Here is a 20,953-nt window from a genome sequence, read left to right on the forward strand (position 1 = left end):
ATTGTCAAATTTCCTTCAACAGGTTTTAGAATAATGCCAAATAATCAATAGTTGTAAAGTCGCCAGTGTCAAGAGATGTCAATGTTAAGCATGAGCTTAATAACCCCTCACTTGAGGAATATGGCAACTTCACCTTCAGTGCCTCAGGAGCTCCAGTGATATCATCATTTGTTAACAGTGGGCTTGAGTTTGCCTTGTTAAAGAAGACTCGACTCTTTGTGGGGGAGACGGCAGTAACCTTGGTAAGGACATGGACATAGAAAAGGGATATCAGGAGAACTGAGTGTATTGTTATTTTGATTTTAAAAAATATCTAAAATAGGTAAAGGATTAAAAAAAAGTAATTTTTATTCTATTGGAATGAGCAAAGACATTAAAAAAACACCCAAAACTGGCAAAAGTGAAAGTTCAAAACAAAAAAGAAACAGACTTTAAAAACCCCTGAAAAAGGACAGGGGTTTGAAGAAAATAAAATATCCAGGCAAAGGCAAATAAATAATAATTATTTTTTTTAAACAAACTGGGCAGAAATTAAAGGGGAAGCAAATAAATGAAATGGAAAATGTCTGAGGAAAAAATACCTTTTAATTGTATCACATTCATTAAGCTGTACGCTAGTGATGTAAGAGTGTGATCTTATCACTGTTCTCCTTGTTCTCCCAATTCCTCCTCCTTCCTGTTTGTTAAACTCACTTGTGTGCCTTAAAATTAGATTTCATGCAGGGACCACATTTTACTATATTTCTTGACAGCAGATAGCACAATGGAATTCTGATCCTGACTGGGACCTCTGGGGGCTACTGCAATATACATTTTTATAAAATTTCACTGCAGTTGTACTTTTCCCCTCACAAGACTAAATGAAGTTCAGGTGCAAGTGTGCATTCGAATGTTTTATTCCTCAGGCAACTGTAATTGACACATATCCTCTCACCACTAGGGGAGTGAGGCTTGGGCTAATGGTTTGTATTGTTTACTAACTAATCCAGGAAGAAACAGAGTTTTTGTTTTGTTTTGTTTTAAAAAGTACTGTGCAGTCCCTTGGAATAGAACATTGCCATGATAATCACCAAACCAGAAGAAAGGGAAGACGGAGAATGTTATACAGATCATAAATCATAGGAATGATTACAAAATTTTTAAAAAAGCAGAGAAGAAATAAGTCTTACCTGCAATGCACAGTAATTGGATGGTTTCCTGTCTGCTGCTGCTGTTTTTGGACAGCTGCAATGAGGTCAATCATTCCTTTTCCTTCAGCAGGAATTCCAATTTCAGGCCATCCATGAAAATGAAATTGTCGGACAAGTCTGCTCTGCTTCTCCTGATAATTCAAAAGTGTGGCAGGAACAGATTTAATGTAGTTGTCAGTTTAAAATGCAGGGACACTTTTTTTTTTTTTACCTTTAACATTTCTTATACAAAAATTTGTAACATGATGATACAGGGGCCATTTTCAACCTGCTGCATGATAAATTAATCATGCATCTCAGGTAGTTCTCTCTCTTAATGCCCTGTGAGTATACTGAAAATTTACCCTATAATTTCCCCTTTGATTTCCACAACTGTTTCATCGAGCTGGTTCTAAAGGCATATTGTAGAGACTATTAATTTCAAATATGAAAATCAATGGCTTAGGGTTTTCATCACGCTTAAGGCTGTATCCAAAATGTCAGTGAAAACTTCAAGGTCACAAACCGAGGACCTTTTTGTGGTCTAAACCCTTTTATTCAGTTTCGTCCAACTTTATTTGTTATCTGAAAAATTAACCACCTTTGCCCCTAGAGATGTTGATTATTTAAGCATTCTTACAGAAAGGGCATAGATGGGTATTTATTTCATTACAGTTTTCTATTATGACTTCTCACCATTGCATGATTATTCCAAATATAATTACTATGAGCCAGGTCTGACGTAGTGCAACAAGGGTGCACAAGAAGGGGGAGCATGGGAAGTGCTGTCACAACTGCACACTTATAGAGCTTGGAGTGAAAGAAGCAAGGTAATGTAGGAAAAATACAGGGCAGTCGAAAACTGATAGTTCTGTAGAATTTTATAATCTCTTTGTGATGATTTGAACAATACACAGAGAAATATTATTCCATTTCAAGTGGCATTACTCTAGAAATCATTATGAGAAGATTGAGTTCAGTATCTGTTGACTAAAATTTAGGGCTAGATTGTGCTTGGCTCCTGTCTGGATAGACTGTGAGGCATAGATGGAGAAGTTGGAAAGAGCTTCTTGCTTCCTTGATGCAGAGGCCAAACTCCATTGTTGTGCTTATGTTCCCCTGGGCACAAGGGTTATTCCTGGCTAACCAACAAGCCACCTCAAAAGATGGGGTTAGAACTGGCCAGGCTTGGAAAAATGTGGCCTCTGCACCCTCTTAGACCTTAACTACCCTGAGATTTTTTTTTTCTAAGATTTCCCACGGTTGCACTATTACTGGTATTGCTCCATTGCTGGTAACAATGGTGGGAGCTCAAATCATCCAACCTTCCTCAAAAGCAAATGTAGATGACTTATAGGTAAAAACATCAACTCCTTGTCTACACTAGAATTTCCAAGGTTGCCACCACAGGTAGGTAGCAATGCACCTGAGGGACATTTTGAAAAAAAAGCTCAGTGCAGGCAAACCCGTCCTATTTGGCGCACTGTTTTGTGCTATGAAGACTAGACCACTTAATCATATTTGTGCAAATGGTTTGTCCTGTCCTCCTCCTCAGCTGTGTGTGCAGTAGGATATTCTAGAATGCACTGCCCCAAATGTTGCTGCTGCTGCTTTGTGTGTTTGTTCTCTGGGTACTCTATTCTCTGCACAGGCATTATAGGATACTCATCCAGATGTACCCAGATTGTACTGACATTAACACTGTTAGGCAGCATGGTAGGTGGGGATGCAGAGCATGATAGTGATGGTGAAAGAGCTGCTGTGCGAACACAAACTGAATTGTGTTATTTGTGCTTCTAATGGTTTACAATATCACAGTCAGAAGTCAAAGCATGCCAGGAATGGATGTTTGTGTAGCGGGATACCTATAACAATCCCTTACTATACTTCATAAACTCATTGCTTTAGCTTAGTTCCTTTTGTCTCGTGCATGTGTGCGCACGCATAAACTTTAGTCATAGTCAGATTCTAAACTTTTACTGCAGGAAAACTAAGAATTTTCAAAAAACAATGATACAATCATTTACCAAACAAATGATGACGTTTCTAGTGATATTCATAACACTGTGATATCCCAGTCTTGAACCAAGGCCTGGGAGTCCCCAGACAGCCACTCAATGTCTGCTGAAATCTGGTGGGCCGAGAAGCTAGTAGCACAATAGCCTCAGCCCAGGCACTATCCACGAGGACCCTGACTGGAGGATCACCCTGCTCCGCAGATTAGTCCAACTATGCTATTTAAGCCAGAAGGAGGCACAGGAAGAATGTCTGAGCAACAAGGCGATTTCCTGTTGTAGCTGCATATGCTTGTGCCTGCCTCTTGCACCAACCCTGTTCCTGATTCCTACTCTGCTTCTGGCTCCTGCCTCATCCCATCTTTGCTCCTGTTCCCACCATGCTCCTGCTCTGTGCTTGATCCTGGGGGGGGAAGGATAGCTCAGTGGTTTGACCATTGGCCTACTAAACCCAGGGTTATGAGTTCAATCCTTGAGGGGGCCACTTAGGGATCTGAGGCAAAAATCAGTACTTGGTTCTGCTAGTGAAGGCAGGGGCTGGACCTTTCAGGGTCCCTTCCAGCTCTGTGAGGCTAGGTCTACACTACGGGGGGTCAACCTAAGATAGGCAACTTCAGCTACATGAATAGCATAGCTGAAGTTGCGTATTTTAGGTTGACTTACCTGGCTGTGAGGACGGTGGTGAGTCGACCGCTGCCGCTCCGCCGTTGACTCCACTTCCGCCTCTTGCCGCGGTGGATTTCCGGAGTCGACGGCAGAGCGATCAGGGATCGATTTTATCACGTCTTCACTAGACGCGATAAGTCGATCCCAAATAGATCGATTGCTACCCGCCGATCCGGTGGGTAGTGAAGACATGCCCTGAGATAGGTATATCTCCATACATTATCCTTGCCTCTCCTCCAGTTCCTGCCCTTATGCCTTGACTCCAATCAACAGTTAGCAGTCATGGCTCTGACCCAGCCTTCGATTTCTGACCCTGATTCTGGTTTGACCTTTGGCTCAGTCATTTGATCTCTGACCCTCACCATCGATTCCTGATTCTGACTCTGGCTTGACCCCTGGCTCTGGTAACTAGTAGTTGACTCTCATGCTGACCCTTGGCTTGTTCCCCAACCTGGATGCCTGCTCTGCTCACTAGACCTGACTCCTGGTCTGACTACTAGGCCAGACCGCCTACATCCTGGTCCATAACAACCACACAAGGTTCAAGAATGGCCCTGAGAGTATCACTCCTTCGACTACAGGATCCTACTTGTCTGGAAACAGTTGATGGTGGGCAGAGGTATGTGTGTTATAAAGAGATTTCATTATAATTTAATACATTTGGGCAAATTTTCAGCAACATGCATGTGCATTTTTTTTACTACAATTCCCAACAACTATAAGAAGAACGGCATTGTTTAGCACAAAATAAAACCACCACATGAAAAGCGGGAATGTTGAATTGGCCAGAATTTCCATTTGATTAATGTGATGTGAATCCTTAAACAAACTGTTTCATATAAGTACTTTCTCTTAATTAATAAAAGGCTAGCTGACAGTTTGCTGATATAAAACACACCTTATTTCTCACAAAACCTATGTAATGTATTGTCTTGGCTTACCACACAGACACAAAAGCACAAGTTCATAAATCTATCATGGTTATAAATAGTTAGAAGTGTAGGAAACACTATACTTTCAAGACAATACCTGATTGAATGTGATTATGAAGTCCCTTACGCTTATGGCATCCAAAAGACTGTCATTCTTTATCTCTATATTTATCTCTCCATGAGTTACAGAGCCCTCTGATGGCCAGTACTGAAAACATTTTTCCTGTAAAATTGAAACACAATAGTAAATGTTCCTTGCAACATTCTTCTTCTAAGCTGTTGTGCACATCTTAGCAGGTCATGCACAGCATTTCAAATTTGTTCTACAGAACTTCTGCAGTTAAATGCCTAATCAGTGTCTAGCCTAGACCAGCTATTTCGTAAACTCCTTGCACTATTTAAGATAGTAGTAGTAAGTTAATTCAGCACTTCAGGCTGTTAGAAAACAAGCCAATATACAAAAGATAGGTGATAACTATGCTGGATTTGGAACAAAGGAAAAAGTAAAACAATTATTAGTGATGTTAATGTATGAAAACACTGGTAGAAGTAAAAATGGGGGATTAATGCCCTCCCCCCAAAACTAAAGACAAACAAACCTGGGACTAAGTCCAAAAAACAACTCTTCAGATCAGTCATGCCATTGTGTGAGATACTATACAAAGGTTGCTTGTGCAACCATAATTCATCTCCCTTGTGCATATGTATTATGATATAGTCTTTAACTACATGATCCCTTACTATTTGTTTCCACAGGACCCTTGCCTCGTTCAATGTACAGGATGGATAGTGCTCAGGGAATAAAAGTTATTCATTTTTTCTTTTTATCCTTATCATTCAGTGTGACTTCCTGCCTTATTTACTGCATGCTATCCAAACCCTAAACTGAATACATAATTATTCATTTCTTCGGTCTTTTCTAGGGCACTCATCACCATAATATCTGAGTGGCTCACAAATATTAATGAATTTCATACCACATCTCCCCTGTGAGAAAACAAAACATTATTTGCCTCATTTTACAGATGGAGAAAACTGAGACAAAAAAAACTTGCCAGTGGCACACAGTCAGGGCTGGCTCAAGGGTTTTTGCCGCCCCAAGCGGCGGGGGGGAAAAAAAAAAAAAAAGCAGCGATTGCGATCGGTGGCAGCTCCACCGCGCCTCTTCTTTGGCGGCAATTCAGCGGCAGGTCCTTCACTCCGAGAGGGACAAGGACCCTCCGCCGAATTGCCGCCAAAGAGCCCGACATGCCGCCCCTTCCCCTTGGCTGCCCCAAGCACCTGCTTGCTCAGCTGGTGCCTGGAGCCGGCCCTGCACACAGTGAATCAGTGACAGAGCTAGGATGCAGAAATTTCTGGCTCCCAGCCCTGAACAGATTCCTCCAGACCACACTGCCTTATTACAAAAAGTTTTGAGCATCCACATCAAGTATATACTTCATGTGCAGTTGTAAGTGCTCCACACTTTTGCAAAACAGGCCCAAGTATGTCAAGTTCGACAACCAGAAAATGAGGAACACACAACTAGTAGCCACCTGCCAAAACTGTGGTTTAAATTACTTGCTCAGCATTGCATTGGAAAACTATGGCAGAGGCAGGGATAGCAGTGAGTTCTCTTCTGTGGCATTCACCTGCCTTAACTACAAGAGCATCCTTTTTCTTCCTGCAGTCTCCTGCCTTGTTTGCTACACATCTTCCAATTTTGTATAGCAAATAAGGTAGAGATCCTACAAACAGCCTCATTCACTACATAACCCTGATTCATTCCCTGAACACCGTTGTCCTGAAACAGGCAGGAGTCCATTTGAAACTACATGGTTTTATTATGTGATCATGGAATTAAATACGTATGTACAAGAGGATCAAATTTAAAGCTTGCACAGACAATTGTAATTCTTGCATTAGCTAACTTTGTTCTTGACTTTGCAAACTAAATAACATTCTTTTAATTTTTGTATGTAGTTTCCTAGGTGTTTTTAAAAAGTAAAAAGGTAAAACCAAATTTTATTATGTACTACTGTAACAAATGCCCCATCGTGCACCATCCTCAGGGTTTGAACCCTGAACCTTCAGCACTGCAGCACAGCTTGTACTACAGGACTCACTTCATTAGCTGATCAAAAGAAAAGGGTGTTATCCTAGAGGGGGAAGAGCCACTAGAGTGAGGGTTCAGGGCGACTAGGTGGAACCTGGCTCAGTTCTCGTCTCCCTCAATGAGGTGGGGGGAGCTGCTGCCCACATGGTCTCCAACAGGGATGGGTGGATGAGCCTTTGGGCCCATTTACTGGTGGGATGGGGAGAGGATTTGTCAGGGAAGCCTGGCCCAACTCTCCCCACAATCCACTACAGCTGTATGGCAGCAGCCAGAATGTATACTTCTGGAGTTCCTATTATAGTGTCTAGCTTGACTTTAGTACGGCTTTTGATACTATCTCGCATGACCCTCTCAACAAACTAGGGAAATACAACCTAGATGGAGCTACTATAATGTGGATGCATAACTGGTTGGAAAACTGTTCCCAGAAAGTAGTTATCAGTGGTTCCCAGTCAAGCTGGAAGGGCACAACGAGTGGGGTTCCACGGGGATCAGTTCTGGGTCTGATCTATATCTTCATCAGTGATTTAGATAATGGCATTGAGAATACACTTATAAAGTTTGCGGATGATATCAAGCTAGGAGGGGTTGCAAGTGTTTTGGAGGATAGGATTAAAATTGAAAATTATCTGGACAAAATGGAGAAATGGTCTGAAGTAAATAGACTGAAATTCAGTAAGGACAAATGCAAAGTACTACACTTAGGAAGGAACAGTCAGTTGCATACATACAAAATGGGAAATGACTGCCTAGGAAGGAGTCCTGCAGAAAAGGATCTGGGGGTTATAGTGGATCACAACCTAAATATGAGTCAACAGTATAACAGTGTTGCAAAAAAAGCACACAAAACTCTGGGATGTATTAGCAGAAGTGTGGTAAGCAAGACATGAGAATTCTTTTGCTCAACTCCACACTGATTAGACCTCAGCTGGAGTATTGTGTCCAGTTCTGGGAGCCACATTTCAGGAAAGATGTGGACAATTGGAGAAAGTCCAAAAAACAGCAACAAAAATGATTAAAGGTCTAGAAAAAAATGACCTATCAGGGAAGATGGAAAAAACTGGGTTTGTTTAGTCTGGAAAAGAGAAGACAGAGGAGATATGATAACAGTTTTCAAGTACATAAAAGATTGTTAGAAGGAGGAGGGAGAAAAATTGTTCTCCTAAACCTTTGAGGATAGGACAAGAAGCAATGGACTTACATTGTAGCAAGGGTGGTTTAGGTTGAACATTAGATAAAATTTCCTAACTGTCAGGATAGTTAAGCACTGGAATAAATTGCCTAGGGAGGTTGTGAAATCTCCATCATTGGAGATTTTTAAGTGCGGGTTAGACAAGCAGCTGTCAGGGATGGTCTAGATAATACTTAATCCTGCCATGAATGCAGGGACTGGACTAGATGACTTCTCTAGGCCCCGTTCAGTCCTACAATTCTGTGATTCTATGATGATTTTGAATGTTGCTGAAATTTTGCTGACAATTCAAGCAACAGAAGTGGCAATGTTCCAAAGCATATATATCTCAGCTAAACCTGAGTGGAATTTCATGAGACAAAGAAAAGGCACTTCTCTAGCATAAGATCTTTCCCCCTGCCATATTTTAAAAGCCTGCTGCAAACAGTGGAAGAGTTATTACTTCTCTAAAAAAGGAAGCCAGAATATTTTATAATGAAGTGTTATGCAACCTAAATGTAAGGCTGTGATGAAGTAGATAATTTTCTTAATGTTTTGTATGAATATTATATGTGCCTCAGTTTCCCCTATTTGCTGCATGTTTAATCAGGTGGTGGGGAAGAGTGTTTATTGTTGCAGAGGACCAGGTGTGACACTGCCTAGCAGCCTGAACCCCAGACAACAGCCTGGACACTTTGGAACTAGCAACTGGTGATCCAAAGGCCCTACCTAAGTTGGAAGCCAGCTGGTTTTGGCCAGTGGGAGAACAAAAGACTGAAGAGAGCGAGCTCAGGTGATCTGTTTGCCCAGGAAAGAAGACAAAGGAGGGGCTTCTGGGAAGGTGATATAGTGTGGTCAGCAGGAAGGAGGATCGATTCTGGACTGGGGACCAAGAGAGGTCTGAGCCGACTTGGACTGGGGACAGACCCAGTTGGACTATGCTGTAACTTTCTATTCTTGAGGCTATCACAGAATCACCAGGGACGTACAGAGCCAAGAAAGAGCACCGGACTGGTGATTCCAGGGCATAAGGTCACTACCGGCACTACATATAACAACAACAAAAGTTTGTGCAATTCATTTTTGTGAATGTTTAGTCCCCTGAATAAGACATTATATTACACTTGATGTCTATGAATGTAGCTGTAAGTTAAATGGACAAAATCTGGCGTGCACACGCCCTTTGCTTTTACCTGTAGGGGCAATGGGCACAGAATAATCAGTGCAGGGAGATTCAAGGCAGGGAAGGAAAAAGGATGTATTAACAGAAAGAGCTTGGACCTTATAATTACAAACTTTGCACAACTGAATCATACCTGCTCCCTTTCTTGAACTTCTGTAAGCATAACAATCGTGTGACATTTCCACTCCCACACCATTCGCCAGAAGTCTTCCACTGTATGAGGAAGTGGTCCTTGGGTTGCAATGAAATAATCCTTCTGGCGATAGCCCTTCACAGAAAGATAGAAGATAGCTCATCATTGATACAGTTTTGAATACAGCAACTTTTCTTTTTCATATTTTAAATTCTGACCAACTCTTATCAGTATCTCCTAGTTATCTAGAAATACTGCACCATCATTTATTATGAAGCCTGCATAACATTTATTAATACTTAGGGCCAGATTCTGTCACCTGCACTCATGTTAGTACTCCACAACTAGTCAGACTGATTTCAGTGGGGTTACTTTCAGAGTAAGATATTATTCACCATGAGTAAATGTGACAGAATCAAGCCCTAAATCACTGGTTTTCAAACTTTTGTATTGGTGACCCCTTTCATGCAGCAAGCCTCTGAGCGTGACCTCCCCGCTTATAAATTAAAAATGGGTGAGTTTAATTTAATTTAATGGGAGCTTGGGGCTGTCAGCCCAACGGAACTGACAGTTCGCTACCCCCATGTAAGCACCTTGTGACCGCCTGAGGGTTCCTGCCCTAAATAATTTGCTTTTCTAAAGATAATACAAGAACAATTTTAGTCAAACTGTATGCAACAAAACAAACTATTCTGTCAGCAAGAGAATTATACGCTATTTTGTCAAACAGAAACTTTCTGCATGGGCAAATAAAGATTAAATGGTACACAGAAACACATGTTCCAGTTTTCTTGTTGGCGTTTTCCATATGCAATACATTGTTTAGTTTGGTTATAAAAATTGTTTTCACAGCTGAAAAGCAATCAGGTTAAAACAGTCTTGGAGAAAAGTCCAAAACCTGAATGCAGAAGCAAATATACAAATATGAAAAAGCTTTAGAAAAACTAGAAATTCTTTGTTATGCATATTTGCATATTATTAGCTGTATTTTAAGTAGTGATGACAGAACCCTATTATGGTACTTTATATTCATTTAATTTAAAGCTGATCTTGTACAGTTATAGCCAAAATCTCAAAGGGGCTTCAAAACCGCTCCAAATTTGTGCCCGTGATCTCACACAATCATTATCACCAGCAAAAATCCAAATTAAGGTATTATTAAAATTAATAATCAGACATTTGATATAAATAAATAGACATTTTAGTTACTTTCTTCATGATCCCTGGAAAGTGGGAAACCTTAGAATCTATTTTTTAGATACGAGTGAAAAAATATAAAAGTATCTTAAAATATGTTAAAATTACACAACTTTGAAAAACTATGCTTAAAATAGTTTAAACTAATACTGCATAAGCATTATGACAAAAACTTTCTGAAATCATTAAATGGCTTTTTGCCTTGGCAAGTTAATGTTGCTAGCACTGCAGAATGACTTACCAGATTTGTAGTTACATCTGGAAAACAATATCTTAAGACAGGCGGTTAGTACCCCTGGGTAGGATAACTTTTTTACCTCACTGTACATACTACTCATGACGAATTTGGAAGCTAACTATATATGAACTATATTAAAATGTATAAGGAAATAAAAACTCCCTTCAATTCTAAGACCGCACTCATCTCTCCCTCCTCAACCCCCACCCCCAAGAGACCCTACTGCTTTCTTAATAAATGCTCATTTGCTTTTATTTCAGAAAAAGAGCGTCCGTGTTTGAAAAAGAAAGTAGAGCAGGCAAATTTAAATTAGAAATGTGATCAGCTACCTAAGTCATCATTACACAGACCCACCAGTTAGTTTAAATGTACCACTATTTCTAACTCAATTTTAATCATTTTACAACATAACTTTAAGAAATACACCATTAGAAAAAATATTGAGAGGAATAGCGAAGTCAAAGATGAATGAGGATGGAGACTTAATTCCCCGTGTCACTATAGATTCAATCCTCCAAGTTAGGGTGGGTGCACATTGGTGGACAGAGTGGGGAATCTTGCATTTGAATTGCAATGTGGGAAATCACTTGCTGCCTGTACTGTACTGGTTATGTGGATGAATGGAGGACCTAAACCTCTAGAGCTGTCAGTTCGACACCTTTCAAGAGCATTAAATTAACTAAAAATGTAATTGTGGAAAAATTGTCAAAAACGTTTCAAATGTTTCATGTGCTTCTGTTGCATTAGCGTTTTAATAGAATTCTCTACATAGCTGGAAGGCAGAGAGAGTCTGCAAAGTAGAATAATCCTCTGTCAGAATGCCAAGTTAACATAGGCTGTTTCATGCTGCTAGTGAATATATATAGAAGGTGGTAAAATAAAGCAGATATTGATATTCAGGAAGGACTACGATTAAATTTCACTATGAACTCTGTTTAAACTAGCAAGTTGAAATATTCTGTTTCATTATGTGAAATCTATCTAAAAATGTTCTCACACTATTGCCAGGTGGAACTGATGAAATGACACATTTGGGCCTCACCAGAAATATGGAAAAAGCAAAGACTCATACTCATGAATATCTAAATAAAAAGCAATTTTTTTTATTATTGCTTTTATTGAACCATGTAACTGTGAGGTCACATTTTCAGGATTGGGTTGTTGTTTTTTTTATATAGAGTATACGGAAAATCATGTTTAAAGCAATGTTAAATTGAGTGCTGTTCAAAGAAAGTTAAAATGGGAGAGCACAGTTCCAAACTGGGCCACTAGGGAAGCTGTTCATTGTAACTCCCATCTTGAAGACCAGCAGCGCCATTTGGGGAAATACATGTGAAGTGGGAACAGGGAATTTGGCTCTTGAAGGAAAAGTGAGGGAGCAATGTGCAGTGGGTGGGTACACCTGGGACATTGGAGGGCAGAGCTTTACCCTTTACTTGGTCAACTCTTGGACAGTCAGAGAAGCCCAGTCCAAAAAGGACCAGGAAAAAATAAGATAGGGGATAGTTCTGTATAGAGAAGACAGCCCTGTGTAGGGAAGGTAAAGATGCAAGAGAAGTGGCTGTGAAAGTTTCATTCATACTGCAACAAAGTTTAGTTCAGCTTCTGAAACGAGTATTTATGTTCCTGTATATTCCTCCCATCTGTCCAGAGTGCAACACTTCCTTCATTTTAAATCACCGAGGACAAGTTTTAACAGGATTTAGCCAAAATGGCTTCAGGGAAAGTGAAAGTTTTAGATTTCCAAATACACATTATTATTTTTATTTCTATTTTTAAACACTTCGGAGGTGCTCAGGTACTATGCAGATAGGGGCCTTGTAAGTACCAGCTGGACAGACAAACTGACCTTCATAACATAAATAGAAGCTTCTTTATTTATTATATTTTTTATGACAGAGACTTAATAATCCATTTGTTTTGCTAGTTTTCAACCCATCATAGTCATTTATATAAAACAAAGCACAAAAATATATTATTCTCCTTCTTAAACTGTATAACATACGAAAACAAGGTACAGATGATGTGGTCATATCTCATAATAACTGCATGTCTCTCTCACAGATACTTTAACACCAATTTAAAACACCAAGTTCCAATGTACAAATTTCAACCTACTTCACAGAGAAGACTGATTGGATCTGAGGCACCATCCCTGGAGCAAGGGCAGCACTGTCCATGTATTTTCCCTCCTGTTCTGTCCTGGTGGTTGCGGTGGCAAATGAACGGGATCACCTAGGGCAGCAAGATTCTATGCCTAAGGCAAAGGACCCTAAGGAACTGGACCTCTTTGGGCGGAAGGAATACTTGTCAGGGGGCCTTCAACTTTGTGTAGCAAACCAGCGAGCCCTGCTGGGGCGCTATGACTTTAATATGTGGGATTTGTTGACTAAATTCAAGGAGCTGCTCCCCCAAGATTCCAGAGAGGAGTTTTCCTCCCTAATTGAAGAAGGAAGCACCATGGCTGGGGCCTCCCCACAGACAGCTGCTGACTCTGCGGCCAGATCAATGTCGACCATGGTTACAATGCATAGGAGCTCTTGGCTGCAGTCCTTGGGGCTCCCTCAGGAAATGCAACAGACCACCCAGGACCTCCCTTTCAAGAGATCCTCCTTTTCTCAAAAAAGACAGATTATAGGCTGCACGGCCTTAAGGATTCCAAGGTAATCTTGAAATCCCTGGGACTTAATGTACCAGCAAGTTCAAGGAAGCAGTATAAGCCGCAGCAGATGAGCAGTTATTTCCCTCAGACTGCCAGGCAGGACCAATGGAGGAGAAGGAGCAGGGGAAGGAGGAGAAGGAGTCCCAACTTCCTCATCAGGCCCTACGCAGTCAGCTCCCAGGCACCTCGGGTCGTCAAAGCACTCATTTTGACAAGACACTCCAGGTTGACATCGCAATCCCCTCTGCATTGGATCCATCTACCCCCTTTTTTCCAACCGTCTTTCCTATTTCCTGGATGCCTGGACCCCTACCACCTCAGACCTCTGGGTTCTCAGTACGACAGAGCTAGGTTACACCAACTAATTCCTGCCCACCCCAGCTTCTCATTCCCCCTCCACATTCCTTTTCAGAGACCCTTCTCACAAGCTCCTGTTGGAGCAAGACGTCCAATTCCTCCTTCACATGGGAGCCATGGAGGAGGTTCACTTTCACTTTAGAGGAAAGGGGTTCTATTTCCACGACTTCCTAATTTCAAAAGCCAAAGGGAGCCTCACACCCATTCTAGACCTGCAACGTCTCAACTGATATCGCAAGAACCCGACGTTCTGCATGGTTTCCTTGGCGTCCATCATTCCCTCACTGGATCCTGAGAATTGGTATGCCACCCTTGATCTAAAGGATGCTTACTTCACATTTCGATCTTTCCTAAGGTTTGTAGTGAACCAAGGTCACTACCAGTTTGTGGTTCTCCCATTCAGCCTGTCAGTCACCCTGTGTATTTTCACATAGTGCACGGCAGTAGTAGTAGCCTTCCTCAGAAAAAAGGGATACCACGTATTCCCATACCTTGACGACTGGCTGGTCAAGGGCCAGTCCAGAGCTCAAGTGGAAGCGAACACCTGTCTCATTCAATCAACCTTCAATGCACTGGGCCTTCTGTTAAATGTCCAGAACTCCATCTTGATCCTGATTCAAGGGATAGAGTTCACCAGGGCAGTGCTCAACTTGGTGTAAGCAAGGGCACTACTGCCGAATGACCGGTTCCTCTTGATTGCATCCCTGATAAGATCTCTCCAAGGTCATCGGATCAGGATCGCGAGAAAGTGAATGAATTTCCTGGTCACACGGTATCATGCACATATGTAGTGCAACATGTGAGGCTACTACTCAGACCTCTGCAAGCCTAACTAGCTACGATCTACTCCCCATCTCGCCATCACCCGGACTCAGTGGTCATGGTTCTGGCCCAGGTGCTCAACTCACTCACATGGTATGCGGAGGGGTAACCGTTTCAAAACCCCAGCCACCCTTATCTCTGATATGCGATGCATCGGTCCTTGGTAGGGGAACCCACCCGGGGTCCATCAGAACTCAAGGTCTTTGGACTCAAGAAGAGCTTTCCCTGCACATCAATGTCAGGGAGCTCAGGGCAGTAGGTCTAGCTTGCCAGGTGTTTCTACCTCACTTGATGTGCAAATCCATTTTTGATCCTCAAGGACAATATGACAGCTATGTTCTACATAAACAGGCAGGGCAGGGCACATTCTTCCCCCATGTCAGGAAGCAATCTGCCTGTGGGAGCTCTGCATTGATCACTCCATCAATCTAGAGGCATCTTACCTTCCTGGGACTTAGAACCAGTTAGCAGATCATCTCTTTCTCCTTTCACCATGAGTGGTTTCTCTGTCCAGACATTGTGAGGGACATCTTCCAATAGCGGGGGATTTCCCTCATAGACCAGTTCGCCACCCAAACCAACAGGAAATGCCATGAGTTCTGCTCCCTGAGAAGTAACAGCCCAAGGTCTCTCGCAGAAGCGTTCCTGTTACCGTGGATAAGGCACCTGTACTACACATTTCCTCCTTTGCTGCTTATTCACAAAGTTCTGATGAAGATCAAATGGGACCGAGCACAGGTCATCGTCATAGCCCCAGCATGGCGCAGGCAACACTGGTTCTCCAACCCCAAGGCATGTTGGTGGAGACACCACTACAGCTTCCACTGCACCCAAACCTGATATCCCAGGATCCCAGTTGGCTGCTACACCCAAACCTTGTGTCTCTGATACCCTGGAAGCTCCATGGCTGAATCCGGAGGAGCAAGTTTGCTTGGAGCAAGTCCGTGAGGTCTTAATGGGCAGTAAAAAGCCATTCACCAGAGCTACCGACCTTGCAAAAACGGTTCTCCATCTGGTATTTCCAATGACAAGTCCTGCCCCTGTAGTCACCCCTACAACTCATTCTAGACCATCTGCTTCTAAGACAACAAGGTCTAGCCCTTTCCTCAGTCAAAGTCCATTTAGCAGCTATCCTGGCCTTCCATCCCAAGATCGACAATCGTTCTGCCTTTTCATCAACATGGTTGTCCAGTTTCTCAAAGGTCTAGCAATGGTGTACCTCCAGGTAAGGGATTCCACCCTTACATGGGACCTAAACTTTTCCCTGTCAAAACTCACCTGACCCTTGCTGTTACACCTCTCCTGAAAAGTAGCCTCTCTTTAGCCAGGTAGGTTTCGAAGATCCGAGCCCTCACTTTGAAATACCCATTTACGATCTTTTTCAAGGAGAAGGTCCAGTTGCAACCACACTTGTCATTCCTTTCAAAATTTATCTCATAATTCAATTGCAGTCAAGCCAGTGTTCTACCCTAAGCCACATACGAATAGAGAGGGACAACGCTTCCACTCGCTGAACGTTCGGTGTGGCTTGGCTTTCTACATACAAATAACCAAACCATTCAGCAGATCCACTCAGCTGTTCATAGCAATAGCGGAAAGAATGAAAGGTCTCTGCCCATTTCTGCAGAGAGAATCTCGTCGTAGATTATTTCACGTATCAGGGCACATTATGATCTCCCAAACATCTCACCCCGGCTAACCTAACAGCTCACAATATGAGGTCTCAAGCCTTTTCTGCTGCTTTTTTGGCACAAGTTTCAATTCAGGACATCTGCAGTGTGGCAACTTGGTCATCAGTTCACCCATTCACAACACACTATGCCATTACACAATAGGCCAGAGATGATGCCAGCTTCGGCTGGGCTGTGTTATAGTCAGCCAGTCCTTAATTTCGGAACCCACCTCCAGTACAATTGCTTGTGAGTCATATACATTAGAATGGACATATACAAGCATGGGTACTAACCTTTCTGTAATTCTTGTTCTTCAAGATGAGTTGTACATGTCCATTCCAAAACCCACCCTCCAGCCCCTCTCTCAGAGGTGGTTGGCAAGAAGAAACTGAAGGGGAGAGGGACTGGCAGGGCCCTTTATATTGACGCTATGAGTGTGCGACACCAGGGGTGCTAGAGTCGACCCAATGGATACCACTAGGGGAAAAAAATTCTGGCAACTGTGCTCGAGTATATTGGAATGGACATGTGCAACATATCTCGAAGAACAGTTACAGAAAGATTAGTAACCGTTTTTTGGGGGGGGATGGCACTGAAATGGTACAGTCATCCATTTCCTTAGTGCCCTGGACAAAGGCCAAATTCTTTTGGTGATTTATTTATATCTGTAAACTATCTTCAGTACTGCTGATATGACTGCAAGCCACAGTAGGAGTAGATAGAATTGCTTTAGAGCGGTTCCACTCACTCCTTTCAGAGCATTCCCAGAATTTGATGCTGAGTGGCTGCTCCTTCTTCCCTGGGGTTCTCAGTTATGGAGTCCTGCTGGGCTCATTCCGTCACCTCTTTTGTCTATGTGAAGCACTGAGATGACTGTGCAGCAATATTCCAACAACAATCAACTCTATGGCCAACATTTTTTAAATTTGGGTACCTAAAGTTAGGCACTCAAGTCTAAGTATAGGCAACTGGTTAAAAGTTGCCTGGACTTGTAAAGGTGCTGTGTTTCTGCAGTTCACAATGAAGTGAGAAAGTGGGAAGCATTCTGAGGATCAGTAAAAGCCGGAGTGACTGATTCTATGTGACTTACACTGGTGAAAATCAGGAGGGGCTACACTGACGTTAGTGGAGTTAAGCCAGTGTAAAAACAATGTAGGAGAAGAATCAGGTCCCATAACTGCTCCTTTCACTGAGGTTATCTGTCCACCTATTCCCAAGGTGATTCACAATCTTGGGGGAGGGAGGGTGTCTTGCTCCTAAACACACAGGTTGCATCCATGGCGAGAAATGCTGATGTACATCTGTGAGCAGGCACAGGATTGTGTTCTTTCTTCTCAGATGTTAGCTTTATTTTGGTCATCCACATCTTTGTAACCTCTAGGCTGGATTATTATTAGGGAGGAGGGATAGCTCAGTGGTTTGAGCATTGGCCTGCTAAACCCAGAGTTGTGAGTTCAGTCCTTGAGGGGGCCACTTAGGGATCTGGGGCAAAAATCAGTACTTAGTCCTGCTAGTGAAGGCAGGGGGCTGGACTTGATGACCTTTCGGGGTCCCTTCCAGTTCTGTGAGATAGGTATCTCTCCATATATTATTATAACATGCTCTACCTATGTGGAACTAACTTTGAAGACCACTTGGATGTTTCTGTTAGTGAAGAATGAAGTTCCCTGCCCTCTGACTGGGGCTAAATGACGAGAGCAATTACACCTGTCCTCTGCTCTCTGTACTATCTGCCAATCCACTTCTGAGTGAAATTCAAGGTTTTGGCTATCAAACACATAGACCCAAATGGCCCAAGTTACTCAGGAGACTAGCTTTCTCCCTAACTCATCAATGCCTGTGTTAGTTGTGAACACTTAAGCTATCAGTTCCAAGAGTGAAGCTTACAGGAATTGAAGACAAGGTATTTTAGTAGAAGGCCCTTGCCTCTAGAATTTGCTTCTGTCAGAAATACATCTAAGCCTCAAACTAGCCAATTTTCATAGATTAAGCTCAGAAGAGACTTATGTTCATTTAGTCTGATCTCCTGCTTAACACAAGCCATAGAATTTCATCCACTAATTCCCGCATCGAGCCCATAAATTCTAGCTAAGCTAGAGAATGTCGTTTAGAAGGACAGCCAACATTTTAGAACATTCCACAAAACACACCTGTTTTTTTAGGCTGTCTACTAACTTTGCACCCTTGAGCCTGATTCATTCAGTGGTGCCGAGTCCAGCTGCTAGAAAAATCAAAATAAGGCCTTCCATTTTTGTGCATAGAGCAAGCAAGTGCAGCACTAGAACTATATGGGACTGGCTGGGGGTGCAATATAGTGAGGATTTTGGGGGAATGTGCTACTCCTATGACACTCCAAGTAGACATTAAAGATATGGGGTAAACCTTTCAAAAGTGCCTACATGATTTAAGAGTCTAAGCCCCATTTTCAAAAGGACTTAGATGCTTAAAAGCCTTTCATTGTCAATGGGAATTAGGCTCCTAACTGTCTACATCTCTTTTGAAAATGGGATGGAGGTGCTTTTGAAAACTTTAAGCCCCCTCCCTGCCCACTCTAATCTGACCCGAGCCAGGGTATAGACTGCCAGGCTGGCATGAGGAGATGCACTTTTCTTTCCGTACACCAGCAAGAGTGACTCCTTCTCTCAGCATTTAGCCTGCTGGCAAATGCTGTATCTTTTCTAAAGCATAGGTTTATAGCCAGGGCGGGGGCAGGTCAAACTTTCCAGGAGGCATGGCAAACCACGCCAAATCTGAGTGAGTGGTGTTGAGATCTGGCACTTAGGTTCACACCACCTCTCAAATTTGGCCCGGCTGCCCCTCCATCATGTTTCACGGTGTTGCAACACTAAACTAACATGTGGGTTACTGTTTGTGGACCTCCCAGAAGAAGTGAATCTTTAGGAAGGGTTTTGCACAAGTACAGAATATCCTTTTCACTACTGTAAAGGGCATGGGCTAGGAGGTGAAGGGCTCCAACTAAAAACGTTAAAGGGAGGGAGATGATTCCCGGACATAATCTACAGGTCTCTCTATATACATTGTGCATGCATACACGAGCACACACCCAAAACTACATTAAAAGAACATTATTAAGATTGCAAAGTCAAAGGCTCAAACATTCTGAAAACACCAGAATTAAGGCTGCCTGTGCAATCTTAATTCAGCTCCACTGTGCATACACATTATGATACAGTATTTAATTACATGATCACATACTATTTTTTCCACAGGATCTCTGCCTCACTCAGTGAATCTGGTGGTCACCTAATGACAGCTATTTAACCTCATTGTCTAACGTATAGCTTCATCCCTTATACACTGCATACTATTCAAACCCTGGTCTGAACCTTAATTCTGGTAACCTTAATTAATTAAGGTTACCTTAATTCTGGCACTTACTAACTTTTGAGTGCTTGACTTTGCAACATTAATAATGTTCTTCTAATGTAGGTTTTTGTGTGTAATTTCCTGAATCTTAAAACAAACAAACAAACAAACAAACAAACAAACAAACAAACAAACAAACAAACAAACAAACAAACAAACAAACAAACAAACAAACAAACAAACAAAAACCCCCACACCTGACAAAAGAGGAATGGTGAGGTTCAAGGATCTTAAGGTCCATTCCAGACTCTGTGGGAGAGTGTGCTCTTGCTGTCACAGACTCTTCTGCCCATTCCTCCTAGATTTAAGCCCTTCTTCTCCATTCCCTCCACCCTACTCCTGTTGCAACCCTGGCTCCTCATCCCAGTCCCATTCTCCTCACCTAGTTAGTCTTAATCTCCAGTTCTCAGACTGCTCATCCCTGTCCCCGTCTCCTTGTCCAGAGAGTCTGTTTCCCTCACCAGCTCCTTGTCTGATCTCTCTCCCACCCTCCAGCCCCTGACTTTGAGTCTTCCCCCTTCTCTCCATCTACATTCCCTGTATCCAAGGGCTCCTAGTCTCCGTCCCTCGGCTCCTCATCCAATCTCAGTGTCACCCACATCCACAGTTTCTTTGCCCAGCCAGTACCAGTTCTCCCCCTACTCCTCAACAAATCTGTCTTCCCCTCCTCCCACTTTCTTCCGCTCCCCACTGGTTCTCAGTCTCCTTGCCAAGTGAGCCCCAGTCTCCTTGTCCAATCTCAGTCCTTACCCCCTTTCCCTCTTCAGTTCCCAGGCTATCCCTTTGTCTCCCAGTCCGAGTCTCCCAGACAGTACCAGTTTTCCCTCCTCTGCTAGCCTTCAATCTCAGTCTCTCTCCCCTCCCGGCTTCTTGTCCCAATCTATCTCCCACAGACAGGTTCAGCTCTTTCCCCCTCTGCATTCATATCAGGCAACCTGCTTCTCCATGCTGCCTGAGCCAAGCTGTGGGGACACCAACAGCACAGGAGAGACTGGATCCTTGCTTTCAGTTCCAGTTCTGCTTTTGTGACTGAGCAATCAAATTGAGTCCGAGGTATGCCTGTTTAATTTTTTTAATTATATTTTATTGTCTAAGCTAAATGCAAGTCAATAAGTTTCACTTTTGTTGCTAGTCTGTTTCACTGTTTGGCTCTTAGGCACTACAGTATTGTTGTATTTGGGTTCAGAGCATAAGAGAATGTTTAAATTACAAAAAAACAGTTTTCTCTGAAATTGAAAACACCAAAGGAAAAA

At 42.5% G+C, this 20,953-nt stretch overlaps 1 protein-coding gene across 5 annotated transcripts in view; it reads right to left on the minus strand.

Moving 5' to 3' along the window:
* Window positions 1-20,953, minus strand: part of PTPRE (protein tyrosine phosphatase receptor type E) — a 199,021-nt gene that overhangs the window by 15,192 nt on the left and 162,876 nt on the right. For all 5 annotated transcript variants that reach the window (XM_034776553.1, XM_034776554.1, XM_034776552.1 and 2 more), the window contains 3 exons: window positions 9,365-9,499; window positions 4,880-5,005; window positions 1,170-1,321 (listed from right to left, as the gene is read on the minus strand). In XM_034776553.1, the coding sequence (XP_034632444.1) occupies window positions 1,170-1,321; window positions 4,880-5,005; window positions 9,365-9,499 (413 nt within the window). The remainder of the gene's footprint in view (window positions 1-1,169; window positions 1,322-4,879; window positions 5,006-9,364; window positions 9,500-20,953) is intronic.

This window comes from Trachemys scripta, chromosome 7 (genome assembly GCF_013100865.1).
Source record: "Trachemys scripta elegans isolate TJP31775 chromosome 7, CAS_Tse_1.0, whole genome shotgun sequence".
Lineage (NCBI taxonomy): Eukaryota > Metazoa > Chordata > Testudines > Emydidae > Trachemys > Trachemys scripta.